Here is a 21,198-nt window from a genome sequence, read left to right as displayed (position 1 = left end):
ACATCCTGCAAAACAGGACAAGCAGGCCTCTTGGTAGAGAGCATATTAACTTACTGATTGGCAGCATGCACAATGATACTCACCTTCAACTACACAATAAATACCTCTAGTATAATACCTCTAATACCTCTAGTCCTTGAATTTGCTGCTGACATATGGTACATAATCCAAGATCAGTGTACCAATGCCACCCCTCCAACTGAACATCACACCGCCAACGTTGGAACCCTGCATTTGGGCGGAAGATTGAAGTCAATTTACAATCTTCACAATCTTAACCAGAATCTGGGTTTAAAAGAGACCTCCTTATAGGTGGTCTCGTCATTGATCGGCAAACTTAATGGTGTTGGAGTCGTGCCTGGCCATGCAGTCATGAGTGAACATGGAGTACAGGAGGGGACTGAGCACGCACCCCTGAGGGGCCCTCCTGTTGAGGATCAGCGTGGCGGATGTGTCGCTATCTACCCTTACCACCTGGGGGTGGCCCGTCAGGAAGCCCAGGATCCAGTTGAAGAGGGAGGTGTTTAGTCCCAGGGTCCTTAGCTTAGTGATGAGCTTTGAGGGCAGTATGGTGTTGAACGCTGAGCTGTAGTCAATGAATAGCATTCTCACATAGGTGTTCCTTTTGTCCAGGTGGGAAAGGGCAGTGTGGAGTGCAATAGAGATTGCATCATCTGTGGATCTGTTGGTGCGGTATGCAAATTGGAGTAGGTCTAGGGTTTCTGGGATAATGGTATCGATGTGAGCCATGACCAGCCTTTCAAAGCATTTCATGGCTACAGACTTGAGTGCTACGGGTCGGTAATAATTTAGGCAGGTTACCTTAGTGTTCTTGGACACAGGGACTATGGTGGTCTGCTTGAAACATGTTGGTATTACATACTCAGTCAGGGAGAGGTTGAAAATGTCAGTGATGACTCTTGCCAGTTGGTCAGCACGTGCTTGGAGTACACGTCCTGGTAATCCGTCTGGCCCAGCGGCCTTGTGAATGTTGACCTGTTTAAAAGGTCCTACTCACATTGGCTGCAGTCGTCTGGAACAGCTGATGCTCTCATGCATGTTTCAGTGTTACTTGCTTCGAAGCGAGCATAGAAGTTATTTAGCTCGTCTGTTAGGCTCGTGTCACTGGGCAGCTCTCGGCTGTGCTTCCCATTGTGGTCTGTAATAGTTTGCAAGCCCTGCCACATCCGACGAGCTTCGGAGCCGGTGTAGTACGATTCGATCTTAGTCCTGTATTGATGCTTTGCCTGTTTGATGGTTCATCGGAGGGCATAGCAGGATTCCTTATAAGTTTCTGGGTTAGAGTCCCGCTCCTTGTAAGCGGCAGCTCTACCCTTTAGCTCAATGCGAATGTTGCCTGTAATCCATGGCTTCTGGTTGGGGTATGTACAGTTGAAGTCGGAAGTTTACATACACTTAGGTTGAAGTCCTTAAAACTTGTTTTTCAACCACTCCACAAATTTCTTGTTGACAAACTATAGTTTTGGCAAGTCAGTTAGTTCATCTACTTTGTTCATTTTTTCCAATTTTTCCAACAATTGTTGACAGACAGATTATTTCACTTATAATTCACTGTATCGCAATTGCAGTGGGCCAGAAGTTTACATGCACTAAGTTGACTGTGCCTTTAAACAGCTTGGAAAATGATGTCACTGCATTAGAAGCTTCTGATAGGGTAATTGACATCATTTGAGTCAATTGAAGGTTTACCTGTGGGTGTATTTCAAGGCCTACATTCAAAGTCAGTGCCTCTTTTCTTGACATCATGGGAAAATCAAAAGAAATCAGCCAAGACCTCAGAAAAAAAAATGTAGACCTCAATAAGTCTGGTTCATCCTTGGGAGCAATTTCCAAACGCCTGAAGGTACCATTTTTATCTGTACAAACAATAACACGCAAGTATAAACACCATGGGACCACACAGCCGTCATACCGCTCAGGAAGGAGACGCGTTCTGTCTCCTAGAGATTAACGTACTTTGGTGCGAAAAGTGCATATCAATCCCAGAACAGCAGCAAAATACCTTGTGAAGATACTGGAGGAAACAGGTACAAAAGTATCTATATCCACAGTAAAACGAGTCCTATATCGTCATAACCTAAAAGGCCGCTCAGGAAGGAAGAAGCCTCTGCTCCAAAACGGCCATAAAAAGCCAGACTACGGTTTGCAACTGCACATGGGGACAAAGATCATACTTTTTGGAGAAATGTACTCTGGTCTGATGAAACAAAAATAACACTGTTTGGCCATAATGACCATTGTTATGTTTGGAGGGAAAAGGCTGGAGACTTGCAAGTCAAAGAACACCATCCCAACCATGAGGCACGGGGGTGACAGCATCATGTTGTGGGGGTGCTTTGCTGCAGGAGGGATTGGTACACCTCACAAAATAGATGGCTTCATGAGGGAGGAAAATTTGGTGGATATATTGAAGCAACATCTCAAGACATCAGGAAGTTAAAGCTTGGTCGCAAATGGGTCTTCCAAATGGACAATGACCCCAAACATACTTCCAAAATTATGGCAAAATGGCTTAAGGACAACAAAGTCAAGGTATTGGAGTGGCCATCACAAAGCCCTGACCTCAATCCCATAGAAAATTTGTGGGAGGATCTGAAAAAGTGTGTGCGAGCAAGGAGGCCTACAAACCTGACTCAGTTACACCAGCTCTGTCAGGAGGAATGGGCCCAAATTCACCCAACTTATTGTGGGAAGCTTGTGGAAGGCTACCCGAGTCGTTTGACCCAAGTTTAAATTGTTTAAGGCAACGCTAGAAAATACTAATTGAGTGTATGTAAGCTGAAATAAGTCACTACTTTTATTCCTACATTTTACACTATTAAAATAAATTTGGTGATCCTAACTGAACTAAGACAGGGAATGTTTACTAGGATTAAATGTCAGAAATTGTGAAAAACGGAGTTTAAATGTATGTAAACTTACAACTTCACCTGTATGTACAAGTCACTGTGGGGACGACGTCCTCCATGCACTTATTGACAAAGCCAGTATCTGATGGGGTGTACTCCTCAATGCCATTGGAAGAATCCCGGAACATATTCCAGTCTGTGATAGCAAAACAGTCCTCTAAGTTTAGCATCTGCTTCATCTGGTCACTTTTTTATAGACCGAGTCATTGGTGCTTCCTGCTTTAATTTTCGCTTGTAAGCAGGAGGATATAGTTATGGTCAGATTTGCTAAATGGAGGGCAAGGGAGAGCTTTGCGCACGTCTCTGGGTGTGAAGTAAAGGTGGTCTAGAATTTTTTCCCCTCTGGTTGCACATTTAACATGCTGATAGAAATGAGGTAAATCTGATTTAGAGCTCTACAGGGAAACTTGAGACAGGATTTTGTCGAAGCATAGATCTGGGGAAGGGTACCAAAAAATTTCTGCAACATTGAAGGTCCCCAAGAACACAGTGGCCTCCATCATTCTAAAATGTAAGCGGTTTGGAATCACCAAGGCTCTTCCTAGAGCTGGCAGCCCGGCCAAACTGAGCAATCGGGGGAGAAGGGCCTTGGTCAGGGAGGTGACCATGAACCCGATGGTCCCTCTGACAGAGCTCTAGAGAGTTGCTCTGTGGAGATGAAAAAAAAACTTCCAGAAGGACAACCATCTCTGCACCACTCCACCAATCAGGCATTCATGGCAGAGTGACCAGACGGAAGCCACTCCTCACTAAAAGTTACATGACAGCCCGCTTGGAGTTTGCCAAAAGGCACCTAAAGACTCTCAGGTCTGATGAAACCAAGATTGAACTCGTTGGCCTGAATGCCAAGTGTCACGTCTGGAGGAAACCAGGCACCATGCCTACGGTGAAGTATGGTGGTGACAGCATTATGCAATCAGGATGAGAATGAGATGTTCGACGAGCAGGTGTCCACATACTTACATTTTGGAAGCTAATAGATTGCGTTTAGTTAAATTAGACAATTGTAATAAGAAGATACTATTTACATGTAAATATTGGTATCCCAAAAAAGATCAGAATAACCGCCGATTCAATAATGTTATTGAAACGCTATGAAGCTATTTTAGCCTACAGATCACATATTGCAAACAAATAATCTCAACCACACATTTTGGATTTCTGTGCATCCTTCACAAAAGCAAATCAATATCCCAAAACAGTACACACGATTTTTCCCCCGAACCTGCACATCGTCTCTCTTTTGTGGCACCAATGTGAGTACTTATGTTACTGGCAGGGGAAAGTGTTGCAGTAGTCTTGTGTAGTGAGTGAATAATAACAAGCAAACCAAACTCCGACCACCTCTCCAGATGGTCTCAGTTCGCTTCAGGGCCTCTTTTGAATGGTCTGATTTCCTTTGGAGCGAACCTCACGGAGTTCACAAAGATTGGCTGAAAGGGAAAACTCCCTAAACCAGCGTATTGGCTGTGGATTGACTGCATTGTTTGAACGGAATGATAAGATGTTATGTAAAATAATAAATTTGAATTTATCATAGCACTTGCAAACCATGGTCGACCAACTCCCTGACCTTTATTCCATCATAAGGTTCATGTCCATTCTATTATTCTAATTCCTAACAGTATGGTCGTCACTATCTGGTCAAGTTAGGAAGTCATTAACCTCACCTATTTCTATAATTTGTTCTTAATATGCCTGATGACTTAATAATTAAGCAATGAGGCCCAAGGGGGTGTGGTATATGGCCAATATACCACCACTAAGAGCTGTTCTTTAGGCACAATGCAACCCGGAGTGCTATATACACAGCCCTTAGCCGTGGTATATTGGCCATATATTACAAAACCCAGAGGTGCATTATTGCTATTATATACTGGTTACCAACGTAATTAGAACAGTAAAAACAAATGTTGTCATACCCATGGCACACGGTCTGATATACCGCGGCTGTCAGCCAATCAGCATTCAGGGCTCGAACAACCCAGTTTATAATTATTAATAACACCTAATCGGTGTGTTTAACACGGGAAATAGTTTGCGAATGTTTGTTAACATTCCATTTGCTTTGTGTTAGCCGCAAACATCTGCTAAAATGATAGCAAACAGTCTGAAGGTAGTGTGCAGCGAGCATGTGTCTGTTTCGTGTCTAAACTCCTGCTGTTGACTGTAAGTAAGTATTTAGCCACATTTTTCAATCTCATTGAGTCGCTCCTCTCATAGCTCTAGAATCATTGGAAATTGAATAACCAAACTGACATTGTATGGGGTCATTACTCAAAAAAAATGCAAAGGACTGGAGAATATCATAATTAGCCTGTAAATGGGAGTATACTTCCAGTAGCCTTCTTTCAGATCGGTCTTTAGTTTGCAATAGAGTACAGACAGGTATACACTTCTAGCCATATTTCCATCCAGCACGTTGTAATTATTCAGAAACATAAAAACGCTTGGGGCATTCTCAGCCGCTTCTTTCAGGCTACCTGCAGCACACACCTTCACCAAAAAATTGCCAACAGATCCCTAATATTATGAGGCCTGAGAAGGAACAAATGGTTGTATTGATGCTAGGTCAGGCGGCAATTCAACTATATTTCTTAATTCTACCCATTCCTTCTAAATCCATGAAGAGGGCGTGAGCATGCGCATCAGGGAGAAGGGTGGAATCACACTGTAGTAGACCTTCGCAGAGAGATAATCATGTTTTCAATACACAGTAGCCTACAAACATAAAAGCAAATCATCTAAGTATGTTTTCAACCCTTTATTACAATGTTTTTTTTCTCATTTAGGTATACAAGCTCAAAAAGACAGACATTGAAAAAATGTATATTTCTCTTATTAAAAATGGCACATTTATTGCTACATTACTGTTATATACACGACAGTTCTCAATATCTACTTTATATATAAAAAATAGGAAACTGGAGGCACTTTGAGGACAAATGGATTCTGTCCCCAATGTAAGAGAGACAGTGAGTTTTGTAGCAGTGTGTCCATCTGTTGAACAGGGCAGAGATTGGCAGACCATGAGGCCCCTTGGCAAAATACTAGTTGTGCATTTTGACAAGGGATGTTCTAAGGATACTGTACTCAACATTCAGTTAATATTAATGAAAAAGGAACACACGTCAGCGATGTTGAGTTTTCAAATCTCATTCGAGTAATAAATCAAAAGACAATACATGTCCTCTGTGAAACAGACGAAACAATACATTACTGATACTAATGCTTAGGGTTTCATCTGGAGGATGGTTATTATGAAAGAAACTGACAAAATCAAGAAAAATACTGTTACAATTCAGTATCACTCTGCACGGGAAAATACTGTTTAGTTGATAAGTTAAAAAAAATAAAAATAACTGGTCATGTCCTGTACATACAGGACATGTCAATTTCAGATGTTTGATATGGTAACAAAAAATGAATCTCTGCCCTAATTCAGTAGAAAATAAAGTTCAGACGATTGTTGCAAATAAAAAATATGGACATCATACTCTATTCCACATGAGTATTGTTTCCAAATCGCCAATGGTTTGTACAGAAGATAAAAGGTCTGGGGACACTTCTATTATAGAAACTTATAATAGGGCTCAGTAAATCAAAGCGGACTCAGTTGTTTGCCTAAATCTGAGATGCCATCACTAACTGACAGAGAAAAGATGTAAACATTTTTTTTTTACTTTATAGTTTATTTTACTTTGGGCGCTAATAAGAACAATATTCATAGAGATTTACTGAAGCATTGCCCCACTCTTCCCTCCCATGTCAACATGTCCATCCCATGTTTATCTGTAAAAGGTTCTCTTGGAAAGCCATTCATGCAGAGACAATCACAATTCAACAGTGTTCAGGCACTGGTGAGTAACCACTAACAATGATCCCAAAGTCAGGAGAATGACTAAGGTTGCCCTATTCATTAATTCCTCATAAATCTTTTTCTGTTTGTTTTGATATGTTTAACTAGGACCAACAGACATTGACAATACAGCAACTGTAGACCTAGCAAGCCGAAAGGTATTCATATAAAATCTAACTTGTATGAAACACACAAACAACTTTGTTCCTTTTTCAATCGTTTGTACTAAATGTTTGCGTGACAAAGCTTGCCAATAGAGCCCCACAGTAGGAGTCATAATACGCATAAAACCTAGCAATCAAACAGGGAAATGGTTCCAATTGTTTTTCCACCATTCATTTTTCACACTGGGGATTTAAAAGGACACTTAAAAGGGCTGCTGTGTTTCATGTAGGCTTACCCTGGCCTGACGTTTTGACAACCATGTAAATCTCTCTCAGACAAGGGGACTTTTATCAATATATTCGGCTCCATTTACTCAGATTCAAAAATGCAAATTACCATCAAATTAGACCATGCAAAACTACAAATCCCTGTAAGCTCCTGCACACCATCTCAAGCGAACACCTTGAGAAAATGTGTCAATTTACAACTTGCACAAGACAGTTCCCGGAATTGTAAATTGAAAGAAATTTAGCCAATTTATTAATTACAACAATTATCTAACAGATTGTTAATCCAAAGATTACTGCCTTGATTCGGCAGTCTTGTCCAGATCATCATGGCATTTGTTTATGATCCCACCCCCCAATAAACATTTAATTCAGGCTTATATATTGTTAAAAAAAAAACATTTTTTAAATCACCTTGTCCTAAAAAGATACTCGGTTATCAAAACATCACGCCAGGGTAAACCTACATGAAACACAGCCCTTATTTTAAGTGTTTAAGATCCCTGATGGGAAAATTGAATGGTGGAAAAACAATTGGAAACATCTCTTTAACCGCTCGGTTTTATGGGTATTATGACTCATACTACGGTACTCTATACTCAGACATTTCCATTTTCCTTTGATAGTGAGTAGTAATAACTGTTTTAAATTACATATACAGACTTTTTGCAGTTTTTTTTTTAAACAGACATTCTCCAAATTACAGGTACTTCCAAAAGTTTGGGGATGTTCCAGCCAGATTAGGAGTTGGCATGAACTACTTTTACACCAAAGCAACTGGCACGTCATGCTTTTCCCAAAGAAAAAAAAAAGAATTAGAAAAAAAGAAAGAAAAAGAGATCACTTCATTTGGGAGGGAAGAGAGACACTTAAAGTTTGTTCCTGGTATCTTTAAAATGAGTCGTCCTTACATTTTAACAATGTAAATGAAAAGAAAGTAAGCAATCCAAAAGAAAACCCATACAGCTATCTTACAAAGTGAAAAACAAACAAAAAAACAAATCACTTCTACAAAAAGGAGGATCCTTACAAACAGGCTTCGTAAATTGTTCAAAACACCCAATGCTTCCTGTAATTTAAGGAACACAAATTGTCCATCGATGGCAGTTGAATGCATTCAAGGGAAGATATCCATGACATTTCAGAATGCACACCACAAAATACACCCTCTTGAAGTCCAACAGCCATTCCTTCTGTATGGGAGAGGCTATACGGATACGCATGGTGCCAAAATGAATGATGCAGCCGAGGGTCGAGTGGAGACGAATGGCTTCGGCGCAGTCTGTTGTCCAGATGAGCCCTTCACAGCTAGCTAGTTTATGCTGGCTAAAACAGCAGCATGGCGCTAGTTAAACAATAAAAACTTGTAAAAGAAAGTAATGTTTATTTCTATGGGCGAGCAACGACAAAACGGTGCGAATGTGTGGTGCTTGTCGGTGTGACTTGCTTCCCACTGGGCAGCAGTAGAACATATCCCCGGAGGTAGTTAAAAGGGGTCAATTCGTTCCATCCCACTTGATTTTATTTTGAGTAGGATAGCAGCCTACATGAGAAATAACTTGTTGATGAACATTTACTCTGATTAAAACCTGGATGATTCTGAACACTCTTCCAAGTCCCAACTTCGGCAGACAAGTTTTAAATTCTTGCTGAATTTTCTAGCCATGAGCCTAAACTAGTTAGCTGGGAAGGTCTCTTCAGCGCGACTAACTGAGCGCAATCTGTTCAGCTCCACTTGACTCTGCGCGACATACGCCATCAATTTGGGCACCAAGTGTGTCCCTATAGCCTCTCCTCTTCAAACTAACTGTAGTCTACTGAAAACTTACATAGTCTTTTAAGTACGCATGACCTGGACATCTAGGTTTGCCTTGCCAACTGACGACACTTGCGCCACAAACGTGAAGAGAAGGCAATGAAGGCAGGTGGTTGAATGAGTTTGGGGCAGAGTATACTGACCACGTGTCCACATGGCCTGGCTGAAATGGAAACAGAACCAGAGGGGCAAAGACGGGTTCGGTGGAGGGGGAGAGGCTTGCTCTGGTTCAGAGCACACACACTTCCTGCATGTTTCAGTCCAATCTCCCCAAGACAGATTGAGGAAGTCTTGAGATGACCATGCCAGTGTGATCCTGTGGAATAGTAGGTGAACGGGGAGTGGTTCTCAGCTAGTAGCGAGTCATGACCTGTCCTGGGTCTCGGTATGTATTGATGAGCTCACCTTCCTCACTGGCAGTCCTTCAACTCCACTCATGGCAGTGACGACAAACAGATGAAGACAAAATGGAAGGATTGTAGGATCCCTGGATCAAAAAAATACACACCATAATAAATCTTCAGACGGGCCTGTGTCTGGGCAGCCCTTACGAGAAGGCATAAACAAAGAAATATGGCCAAAGTTGGCTAGGGTTTCTTTTTTATCATTGTGCTATATAACAGCACTCAGCCTGCCAGTTCAATAAGTGTCCATTCGTCACTATGACAGTCCAGTCTTTTCAATTCTGGTGGCTGGATACCTCAAACTCTACTTCTGTGTTTGACATTGAGGAAAAAAAGTAAAAATGATGGTGGGGATGACGACGACAATTGTAACTTGCCCAAGCCTTGGCGTTATGCATGTACATCAGGCACATAGTTACTCATACAGGTTAGATTCTGATGTCACCTTTTCTTGTGATGAAAGTAAGACCTACTTTTCAGGTGGGAATGGCAAATGACTATCAAAAGGACACACAATCCTAGGTTGCTCACATGAGCAATTGACCCAAAAATACTATTTGATCCAAACAAATTTTGCTCCCAACATGTAAAGCAACTTCAAAATGTCTTACAAAAACATGACCAGTACGCAAAGAAAATCATTGCGTTTAAATTTCCTCTGCCTGTGATCCAGTCTCTCCTTGGAGTTCAGGGTGTTTACTGTAAGTATTCTTCAAAACTCTGTGTATTGGTGTATGTATTGTGTGTTCATGGTCAGGAATGTGGCCACTGGCGTTTGTCAGTTTTGTGTGTGTGTGTGAGAGAATGTGCTTCTCCACTATATGTGCTAGCATATATAGAGAGCACCTTTGTGGATTGACGCACACTGAGATGCATGATAAGAGAATAAGGCCACGTCTTCTAGGAGCTGTACAAATCAACAGGATCAGGAGCTGGAAGAGAGAAACAGGGATTGTTATATTATGGTAACACACGTTCCACAATACATGCGATATGGACAGTCACAGTATGACAGCAGAGAATGACAACTTACCCGGGTGTTACATATGGCTGACAGAGTTGTGTCCATCGCCCCCTAACCCGGGGTGCCCACCTCCCATCTGCATCTGGGGGTCCACCCCCGAAACCTTCTCTTCCTCCCTCCGCTTCAGGCACGCTGCCTTGGGGTTCAGGTTACGCTCTTTAGGAAGAGGCCACACAGGTTAGAATCAGAGGGGTGGAGTGGATCTACAGGTTTTGGCTGAGAATTCAGGTAAACCGATGGGGAGCGCAATAAAGAAGATTGTCAAAGAGATGGAGGCAAAGAGATGGAGGCAAGAGGCAAAACCATCAGGTTTCACAGTATATTCTAGTAAACGGAGACGGTTAGGCGTATAGAAGAACGAGAGTTGTTAAAAACAAAGGGTTAGGATTAGACAGGCAAAGAAGGTATGATTAAGGTGTAAATGCTGAGACTAGTTATGAAAGAAATATTAAAAAGTATATAATCGTCAAGCATGGAGGACAGTAGACCAAAATGGTGAACGGAAGACACAGCTGGACAGGACAGAGGAACGACCAGACGGCAGCAGTGGTGAGATCATTAAGTATTTGACAGAGGTGCAGCCCCCATTTTCCCCGCCTCCATCGGCATCTCTTTTTGCTAGCACCTTTTCCATTATCCAAGAGGATAGAAGGACAGTCAGAGGCAGGTGAGTGCATACAGAGGTGAGACTGCTGGTTGAGTGGAGGTAGAGGGCCTATAGGTGAATCATACTGGATCTGGAATTTTTGGTAAGGAAGCCTTCCACAGCTAAAAGGAAGCCCTATTCGCACCTGCATCTCCAGGCACAGTATAATCTCTTTAGCCGTCATACTAGTCAAGCCTCAGTTGACTGGTTGGAAGCAGACATTACTGGGTTGGTTGGTACAGGAATCCCTACTTTGTACCTGATTCTCCATGTCCAGTATTAAGAACTAATTGGCTGAGTGAAGGGAATTGGCTGAGTGAAGGTGGTTGGCGGTACTGGATCTATTCGTAAAGAGAGGCCTACCTCGGACCTGCTTCTCCAGACCCATTATGACCTGCGCGGCCTGCTGCAGGATGATGAGTTTGGTTTGGGCCTTGTCGCTGCGCAGGTGCACCTGCACCATCTTGCCCAGCTCCCTGAACGCCTCGTTAATGTCACGCACGCGCACCCTCTCCCGGACGTTGTTGGCCGAGCGCCGCTCCCGATCGCGCTTCTCCTTCTCCTCAGCCGTCAGGTTCTCATCGTTCAGCGAGGCCGTGCTGCAGCTGCTGCTGCTGAGGAGGGAGGAGGGTCGTTATGGTACACCCCAACACCTGCTGCTTTTACCCTCCAAGTTGCCCTTATAGGTTTAAGTTGCCCCTAACTACAGCCCTAAGGACAATTTCTGCAGAAGGTTTCCTTGGATAGCAAATTGCTGTTCCAGGGTCAGTCATCGTTAGATCTGATCCTAGACGAGCATTTAGGGGCAGCCTCTCCCTGGAGTGTGACCTCAGACGGGCTACAGCATTCCCTGCACACTACTCAATTCACATCCTAGAGCAGACGGCCTGGTTGGCTGAAGGTGACAGCAGTCATTATTTAAGTGCCATATTTGGCCAGGAGGCCAGCAGCAGAAAGCTGTGGAGGTCCGGATGGACAATGTATTCCAGTGAGGAGGATGGGGGTCACGGATGGATGATCCCAGTGGAGTGGCGCCAAGGTGCAGGAGAGCGAGAGATCGAGCGGAGGGATGGACCGCCAAGGACATGGTACTAGAATCCTTTTCTTTAATATATTTATTTATTTATTTTTTACATGGAGGAATCTTAAGGCCAGAGCACTACTGTTACTGTCAACGAAGGCATCGCGTAGGACCTTGCAAATGACACTCACTTCCGAAGAAAGAAAATTGGCATGTAACAAAACCGTATTCGCAAAGTAACTTTATTACTTCGGCAGACTTTCACTTGGCCAAAATAGATCATTTTCGGGTTCCTTTGTCAAATTGAGCGTTTTGAATGTTGAGCCATTATGGGCTGACAACTATCAGACCAAATGTTCCAAATGGAATCTGACAAAGCCAAGACAAGTCTGTCTTCTGCTGATCAGGGTCCAGGGTGGGAGTCAGAGGATAATATGAGGCCTTTGGGGCAGGGGGGCTGTCAGTTAGGAGGTAAGAAGACCAAGGAAGAGAGGGAGAAAGAGAGCGACACACCCTCTGGCATGTCTAGATCATACACAAGGCCAGAGAGGAAGCCAGGGGGGAGAGATTGGGAAACAGGACAACAGTAAGCTGAATGCCACTGGTGCCTCATGTTAAATACATCAGCTGCCATAGATGTATTTATCTGAATGAATGGAAGCTGAAGTCACTGCTGCCATCTGCAAAAGTAAACGACAAAAAGAGAAAGAGGGGGTTGAAGAGAGGGAGAGGCGTGGAGATGACCAACGAAATCAGTACATTAAAAAGGTTAACATTTGACAAATAAGGGCATGCAACAAAGACATTGCAATAAGGAAGTGAAGGGTTAAGTTAATACATTGAAGATTGGGATAGGAGCAGAAGAGAGCCCCTCCATCCAATCACAACCTGTGTCTGCATTTGTATAGCCAATCAGCAAGCAGAATACAGAGTGTGGGGGGTCTATGCATAGAGCCAGACACAGATAACAGTAACACATTTGTAGAAACAGAAGTGGTAAGGTCTTGTTTTTAAAACAACGTGAAGGGTAAATATCAAATGATAGCTGCCTGAATTTCTTTCCTTTCTTTTTTTGTGGATAATAGAGACAAGCCCATATAAGTTAACCCAAGAGAAATAAAAGACTAGAACGTAACTTGGGACTTGAATTTTTTTTTATCTGAGGAGGTTTTACATTTTTTCCAAATGTAAAACACTCATAGCAATAGATCACATCTTCACACTTCAAAATTGGGCCATTCGCCAAAACTGATGAAACGAATACAGAAGCCATCATCTGGTCCTGAAATAATTTTAACGTGAAGTGTAAGATAACAATGTTGTTAAAAAGAAAATGTGTGTTGCTAAGGCCTCAGACAAGAAGCACAGTGATTGGACAAAGACAGCGATAGAAGCAAATAAAGGAAATCAGTAATGTTAATATAGTGGAGGGTGAGGCAGTGTCACATGAAGCATATTTTACAGTGGAGACAGCCCAGACAGACAGCCCCATGCCATTTAGATCAGGCAACACATACTTCACCAGACATGAGTCCAGTGCTGGCCTGTATGTGTCCACAGCAGCAAAGCCTTATAGGACTGGAGAAGGGCTAGTCCCAAAACAATTAAATAGCCTGCTTCCTCATCCCCTTTCCTCCCATCACTGATCAACAAACACAACTTGATGGTTGGAAACTAGCCTAAAGGCAGCATCTCAATACTTGAAAGTGACCTCCCCTCCTTCATCTGCAATGATCTAAAAACACAGAACAGGTGAAAGCAATATGGACTGACACCTTTCCAATTACATCACATCAATGAAGGAAGAGAGCCACAGAGACCAAACCATTCAAGACAATCGAGACACATCCCAGGGCCTTCAACCTGAAGAATAGGAGACTAGAAACTCAGAATTGGGACACGGCCCTACCCTGGTCTTTTCTCCTGTCTAAACCTGGATCCCCCAGTGACAGCACACTGACCTCGGACTTGCTGCTCCAGGTTGAGTATAACATTAACGGCCTGGTGCAGAATGAGAAGTTTGGTCTGGGGTTTCTCATTAGTCAGGTGGAGCTGACACATGCGGCCCAGCTCCTTAAAGCCCTCGTTGATGTCCCGTACGCGCAGCCGCTCGCGGGCATTATTCGCCACCCGCCGCTCTTTCTCCCGCTCCACCTTCACCTCCGGCGGCAGATCCTCTTCGTCCTCGTCCTCCTCATCACGACTGATGAAAAGTCAATGTGGACCAAGGGGGGAAGGATTGGTTGGAAGGGGGGGATAGAAGACATTACATGGGTATGACTGACATATTTACTAACATGGACAAGACTGTCCAAACAAGTATTATTTTGTTCACGCTAGATAATTACTCCCTTTTATCATTTGGGAGAGTGCTGTACTAGTTTGTGGACTATGATTACAAAAAGTCCTTTGGGAAAACTTGTTGCTAGAAATTTTACAACAAAACAGGACTTCATATAAATCAGTTACATATTTCTGCAAACTGACAGAACATAAACAGCTTCTCTTTATAAAATGTATAACATTTTCTTAAAGCCAAGTTTATATTCATGAAATAGCTCTGACATGATACCATCTTATTTAACTGAAATGCAAGGCATCAAATTGAACATTAACATTCATAATACTTACGCCATCAGTTATTAAACTCAGGTTATCTGCTTCAGAGATTGTATGCTATAAGAATGTGTTATAATTTCAAGATTGTACAAACCATTCAAGGCACTAACAGCACAGCTTTTTTTTATGCCACAGTCTAAAATGGTTCTGATATAAATCTGTTTTTAAAATTTATTCTCAAAATAATTAAATAGCTATCTATATTTATGGCCACACCCCCTTAAGTGTGAGGCTCACGTGATTGGATGCAGACTTACTCTGCTCCCGTGTCTGATAGGGAGGAGGAGAAGGTCTGGAAGGAGAACATCTCTCTGAAAACAACGGTAGACACGAGGGCAAAAATGACAACAGTGCTACGGAGAATCACCTCTTTTTGGGTGCTGGGGCCGTGTTAAGTTGAAATAATGATGGCAAACCTGCACTCCCTGAATACATCTAATCATTTTCAAGCAGCAGAATTTAAATCATTAAATAAATCATGATAATGTTCAGTGAGTGAGAGTTCACCCCCTTTATGACAATGGCACAGACCCCACATACGCGCGTCTCAAGTTAGGATTTGGCCGAGAGAGACTGACTTCAAATGGACGTGTGTTTCTGATACGTTTTATCGCTATCAGAAGGGTTAGTCACCTTGTTCGAGTGCGGGCCTTCGAGTCTTTCTTCTCATCCTCTGACTTGTCAGCCACAGAGGAATTCTCGTCATCCTCCTTGTCCTCCCTTTTGATGTCAGAGCCACTGGATGAGTGTGTGGAGCGAGAGAGGCCTGAGGGAGGGGGAGATGAAAATGAAAAGCACAGCAGATAAAGAGAGAGATCGACAAACATTGCGTGTCCTTTCCTGAAATGATGATGAAAAGAAAGAGTGAGAAAAATAAAAAATAAAAAAAACTCACTGGTGAAGCCTTCGGGCTGGCTGCCAGAGGGAGGGCCATGATGACCATGCACACCCCCACTAGTCGAGTCCTCGTGGTGGTTCGACATCTATAGAGCAGATGAGAAACATGGTATTAGGCAAGTAGACAGTACTACGGACAAGTAGGTGTTATATTGGTATCACATGAAGGAGGAGGATGTACATAATAGTGTGACACTAATCAATGGACATACCACCCATGAGGCTAGATATGGCCACTACATATTTATCCCTCCTGTTCTTACCAGGCTGGGCAGTCTGTTGGCCAGTCCCAGGCCAGCGTTGTTGAAGGCCTGGGCGAGACCTCCTATCCCGGCGCTGAGGAGGCTGTGCATGTCAGCCAGCCCCCCTGGACCCCCTTGTCCCCCGGCGTGACGCTGGAGCACGTGGATGGCCTCCTCCAAACGGTCCTCCATCTTGTTTTGCTTTAGGGGGAGGGGGAAAGGGCGGGGTTAAGTAAAACCAATGAGTAAACACTTAATTTATCGACTTCAATTCATCCAACTTGCTTAGGATCAAGGTGGTATTTTTGGTCCGATGTTTTTGATCATTGTAACCAGTGCCACTGCACACATACATGGAGTTAAACATGATAAGTTAGTTACTCACCAGAGCCTGCAGTCCACCCTCGAAGTTTGGAGAGGGTGTGGCCTGTCCCGAGCCCCGGGGCCACTGAGAGGCAGAACCTACAGAGGTAGAGACATTGAGCATCTGGACAACAGGGTCTGTGAAAATAGTCGGCGCTTACGGCAAGAGTGGGTCTGTCCAGCTACCAGGTAAACGGTCCATTCTTGACGGCAAAAAAGCAGTCAACCCTAAACCCCATTTCAGACGTCACTCAAGCACTGTTGTCAAGCAAGAACCTAATCCTATTACTCAGTTCCACTCTAAACCAATAGATGGAGCCATATTATCATTGTAATTGTGTCATTTAAGCTTCCTCTGCAAAATATATTTTCTTGTCATTTTCCACATGGCTGTAACCTTACACCCCAGGATAGTGCCCCCTAAGGCCTAAAACAGGTGTGATCTCATAGGTCAGTGATTCACTAATGTTTTTGCCCTTGCACTCACCCAAAGACTTAGCGAAATAACACCTTAATCAGTTGTGAATGAAGACTGGGCTAGGAACTAGCAGTAGGCTCCAACCCCCCATTTGGGAAACGCTATGCTAAATTAGACTACGGGCTAACTAACCCAGGTGTGTTCCTCCTAGCTACAGGTGTATTCTCCCTGCCCACTCACCTGCTATGGCCTGGGGAGAGCCCACTGGAGTAGACGGAGATGATGGGAAGGTGTTGCTGTTGTGGTCTGAGGGATAAATCTACACAGAAACAAAAGACAACATGAAATGGTGGGTGTTTCTCAATATGCATACTACCGTGCTCCACACTCATGTTCCAAGCGCCTTCTTAGAGGATGAGAGTGTGGAGAACGCATAAAACATTACATTGAGAAGCACTCGCACTCCCCCTACTGTATTACCTCACACTGCACCTCCCAATCACTGAACTTTCTTCCAGCCAGGACAATGGCAACAATAAAGACTAAACAATATGTACACAAAGCAAACATTTTATTTGATAGTTATCAGCTAGATATGTAAATTGTTGTTATCTAGCCAGCTAGTGAAACATGCAACATTTTGAAACATCTAAAAATAGCCTACAAAAAGCCAAATAAAAACAACATTGCAGCCTGCAGGTAATAAATATCCGATGAATCACATTGTTGCAGACAGACCATGTGTAGCCAAACTTGAAACATTGTATCAACTACTAACTTGGGTTCTGCCCGAAGCATGCGCTAGGGAACGTGCAACATTGTATAAAATATTCTGGGCCCTCAAGAGTTTCCTGCACCAGTGAGCTCCGGACAGACACAGTTGTAGGCCATTTGTAGGCATAAAAAGCAGTGCTGGACTTGGGCAGGAGCTCACTGTAGCAGAGTACCCGACACCTCAAATTTGTCTTGATTTGTTTAACACTTCTTTAGATTACTACATTATTTCATGTGTTATTTCATAGTTCTAATGTCTTCACGTTTATTCTACAATAGAATGAGTAGGTGCGTCCAAACTTTTGACTGGTACTGTATGTAATGGGGAATTTATGTACACTAACAATCGAAATACAAACAATTCACACAATGAAGTTATGAAACAATGAATGTGCACAAATTGGCAGGAGAGACTGGATATTCTGGAGAGAGAAGTGCATTGTGCATTTGGGTGCATGGTCAATCTGACATCTGCATTGGCCATGCAGCATTTAAAGTGATACGGCCTCAGAAGAAGTTAGGGCATTCATACTTCTAGCGCTTCATGGAGCAGAGCAGAGCTGTTTTCAAGGAAGTAAGTTTGTTTATACAGGATGTACCACCCCCACCTACCGTCAACCAGTCATGTCAATGAGGAGCTATACAGAGCCCTCTGCATTGTTACAAAATTTGGGAGGCGATGCGGTTCAGAGCTGGATTTGGCCTCTGCAATTGTGTCACACTTGTGTCCATATGGAGCCTCCGACCACATTTTCGTATCAAGCATAGATTGTCTTTTAGTCTAGGCCTCAGCAATGGATTAGTTCACGGAGACGGGCGCATCTATATATCACACACACACGTTACTGCTCGACTAAAACAAATTTAGGTCGACCAACAGCTTAACAAAAAAATAAAATACTAAATAAATAAATCTACGAGTCGACTAATTGGGTTCAGCCCTAATTTTTTTCTTGGTCTCGGTGGATCAATCAACATGGCAAAATGACTGAAGACTATGGTTGATGTGGTCTGTGCGATTCTACTCACCGATGCTAGGGCTTTGCCGATCTCATCTCCTGAGCTTCCTGTCCCCCGGTTGGCTGTGATGAAACAATAAAGTAGACAGCAAACAATTAGAACTGATATTTCCATTTCGAAGAACATATAGAAGTAAAGTGAGAAACAAACAAACGAAGAGACAAAAAGTAAGAGAAAAATAGACAGAAACAGGAAGCTATATAGAAAAGGACAGTCTACATAGTGTCAGTGGTAGACAGTCATACCCATGATGGTGTCTGTTCCGTTGATGGGGGACGTGTGGTTGGAGACTCCGTAGCCAGTGGATCCTGAGTGGAAGCTCCCGTTCACCTCGCTGCCGTGCAGGGGGTAGTTCTGGGGCGAGAGAGGCAGCGGCTGGCGTTTCTGCACAAAAACAGGCTTAAAAGTCATTCTGTGTTTTGGGAGAGAGCGAGATGACAGTGGTGTATACTACCTGCTTATGTAACCGTCATTTAAAGAGAGAACCTTTTGGTGTATGTGTTTGTGAGAGAAGTCTCACCAGTCTGTCCTGGGGGTTGATGGCTGTGAAGGGTGTAGGCTGGCCCAGGTGGGGGGAGTTACCCAGCATGGCTGTAGAGTAACCTGGCTGCCCCATCGACCCGCCAGAACTCCACGGGTCAGGGGAGGGGTGCAGGCCTTCTGTCAGGGGGAAACCAGGGGAGGGTAGGGATGGGTGTTTGTGTGTGGAGGGTAGGGGTGTGGACAAAAGAGAGAGAGGGTGAGCACCAGAGGGACGAGCAGCATCCAGAGATAAGACAATAAGGGGCCACAACATATGAAGCATGTCACATACGCCTGATGACTTCAATCCTAGTGTACAGATAGACACACAGGGCAGGCGGAGTATCACATTAGCTCAGGGCTTTGACTCACTAGCAGTAGGCGTTTCCACAGGCAGAAATTGAGAAAATAAAAGACCGGAATGGGTCATCGCCATAGACGTCACTGGTCAGCTAATGCATTATTCAATTGATTGACCTCACCTAAAATTATGTTTTGTTCCACTTTCTCCATATAGCAGAGTTATCACTATGGGCTAACCCACTCTGATAAGTACACTGTGTAGTTTTGGCCCACAGACACGATCTGGTATAAAGTAATGACCTTGCATGTAGAAGGAGCCAGGGTAGCCAACATTTCCAGGCTTGGAGGCAGGATACCCTGCACCGTCTCTGTTATATTCCTCTCCTGAGGCCGATGCATACACCTAGAGAACACACACACACACAGTAGGGAGATGAGTACGTCAAAACGGACTATTTTCTAATAATAATTTCCAATTGATTGGAGATAGTAGAGAAGGTGTAGTCAAAAAAACATGTATCGATATCTTGATTAGGATACCCATCCCTCCCTTCATACCCTTGTACAATGTAGCGTTTATCAATGTTTATTTTTTTCAATTGAAGAGTATGTATTTTTATTTATTAATTCAAATCAACAGCCTCTGACATTTGAAGACACTGGGTCATTGACATATCTCTAGAACTAAGCAGTGTGAAAGGTTTTTTAAGACTGAAAATAACAGACACACTCCCAGTCTTAATACGGCAACCTTTGGGCCACATTAAAAGACTACTGCAAGAAAACTCTGGCTGCCTCTGAACTAAATTGTCTCCTTTTGTTTAATGTAATTATTTGGGCTATACAAGGTACAGCCCCAAACTCTGTACACCTGTATAATCTGCTGGAAAGTATTCACACCCCTCGACTTTTCCCACATTTTGTTAGGTTACATCCTTTTCCAAAAAATTTTAAAGTTGTTATTTCTACACAATCCCCCATAATGACAAAAAAAAAAAAAAACAGGTTTAGAAATGTTAGTACATTTATAATACATAAAAAAACACTAAAATATCACATTCACATAAGTATTCAGACACTTTACTCTGTTGAAGCACATTTGGAAGCGATTACACAGACACGTTCTTGGGTTTGATGCTACAAGCTTGGCACGCCTGTATTTGGGGAGTGTCTCCCATTCTTCTCTGCAGATCCTCTCAAGCTCTGTCAAGTTGGCTGGGGAGCCTTGCTGCACAGCTATTTTCAGGTCTCCAGAGATGTTCGGTTGGGTTCAAGTCCGGGCTCTGTCTGGGCCACTCAAGGACATTCAGAGACGTGTCCCGAAGCTACTCCTGCGTTGTCTTGGCTGTGTGCCTAGGGTCGTTGTCCTATTGGAAGGTGAACATTCGCCCCAGTCTGAGGTCCTGAGCACTCTGGAGCAGGTTTTCAACAAGAATCTCTATACTTTGCTCCATTCAGCTTTCCCTGACTAGTCTCCCAGTCCCTGAAAAACATCCCCACAGCATGATGCTGCCACCACCACCACGTTTCACGGTAGGGATAGTGCCAGGTTTCCTCCAGACGTGACGCGTGGCATTCAGGCCAACGAGTTCAATCTTGAATCTACATTTTCATGGTCTGAGAATCTTTAGGCGCCTTTTGGCAACTCCAAGTGGCCCATCACGTACCTTTTACTGAGGAGTGGCTTCAGTCTGGCCACTCTACCATAAAGGCCTAATTGGTGGAGTGCTGTAGAGAAGGTTGTCCTTCTGAAAGGTTCTCCCAACTCCACAGAGGAACTCTGGAGCTCTTTCAGTGACCATCGGGTTCTTGGTCACCTCCCTGACCAAATCCCTTCTCCCCCAATTGCTCAGTTTGGCCGGGCGGCCAGCTCTAGGAAGAGTCTTGGTGGAATCTTGGTGGTTTCAAACTTATTCCATTATGTTTTGGATGACTGGCTGCGAATGTT

The 21,198-nt window shown here is 43.4% G+C and overlaps 1 protein-coding gene across 3 annotated transcripts in view; it reads right to left on the bottom strand.

Moving 5' to 3' along the window:
• Positions 1-5,679: 5,679 nt before the first annotated feature.
• LOC109872186 (transcription factor E2-alpha-like) overlaps positions 5,680-21,198 on the bottom strand; it is a 41,402-nt gene continuing 25,883 nt past the window's right edge. Inside the window, exons 9-21 of one of the 3 annotated variants that reach the window (XM_020463328.2) lie at positions 19,551-19,653; positions 18,946-19,085; positions 18,671-18,809; positions 18,435-18,487; positions 16,872-16,950; positions 16,236-16,312; positions 15,872-16,051; positions 15,607-15,694; positions 15,345-15,477; positions 14,969-15,022; positions 14,054-14,295; positions 10,435-10,581; positions 5,680-10,333 (exon numbers count right to left, since the gene is read on the bottom strand). In XM_020463328.2, coding sequence (XP_020318917.1) covers positions 10,442-10,581; positions 14,054-14,295; positions 14,969-15,022; positions 15,345-15,477; positions 15,607-15,694; positions 15,872-16,051; positions 16,236-16,312; positions 16,872-16,950; positions 18,435-18,487; positions 18,671-18,809; positions 18,946-19,085; positions 19,551-19,653 — 1,428 coding nt within the window. In that variant the 3' untranslated portion in view covers positions 5,680-10,333; positions 10,435-10,441. Of the gene's footprint in view, positions 10,334-10,434; positions 10,582-11,434; positions 11,686-14,053; positions 14,296-14,968; positions 15,023-15,344; positions 15,478-15,606; positions 15,695-15,871; positions 16,052-16,235; positions 16,313-16,871; positions 16,951-18,434; positions 18,488-18,670; positions 18,810-18,945; positions 19,086-19,550; positions 19,654-21,198 lie in introns of all 3 variants that reach the window. The other 2 variants (XM_020463326.2, XM_020463327.2) reach the window with 2 other exon arrangements.

Source organism: Oncorhynchus kisutch, linkage group LG27, assembly GCF_002021735.2.
Source record: "Oncorhynchus kisutch isolate 150728-3 linkage group LG27, Okis_V2, whole genome shotgun sequence".
NCBI lineage: Eukaryota > Metazoa > Chordata > Actinopteri > Salmoniformes > Salmonidae > Oncorhynchus > Oncorhynchus kisutch.
The sequence above is the reverse complement of the archived record's forward strand: the minus strand, read 5'-3'. Positions and strand labels throughout refer to the sequence as shown.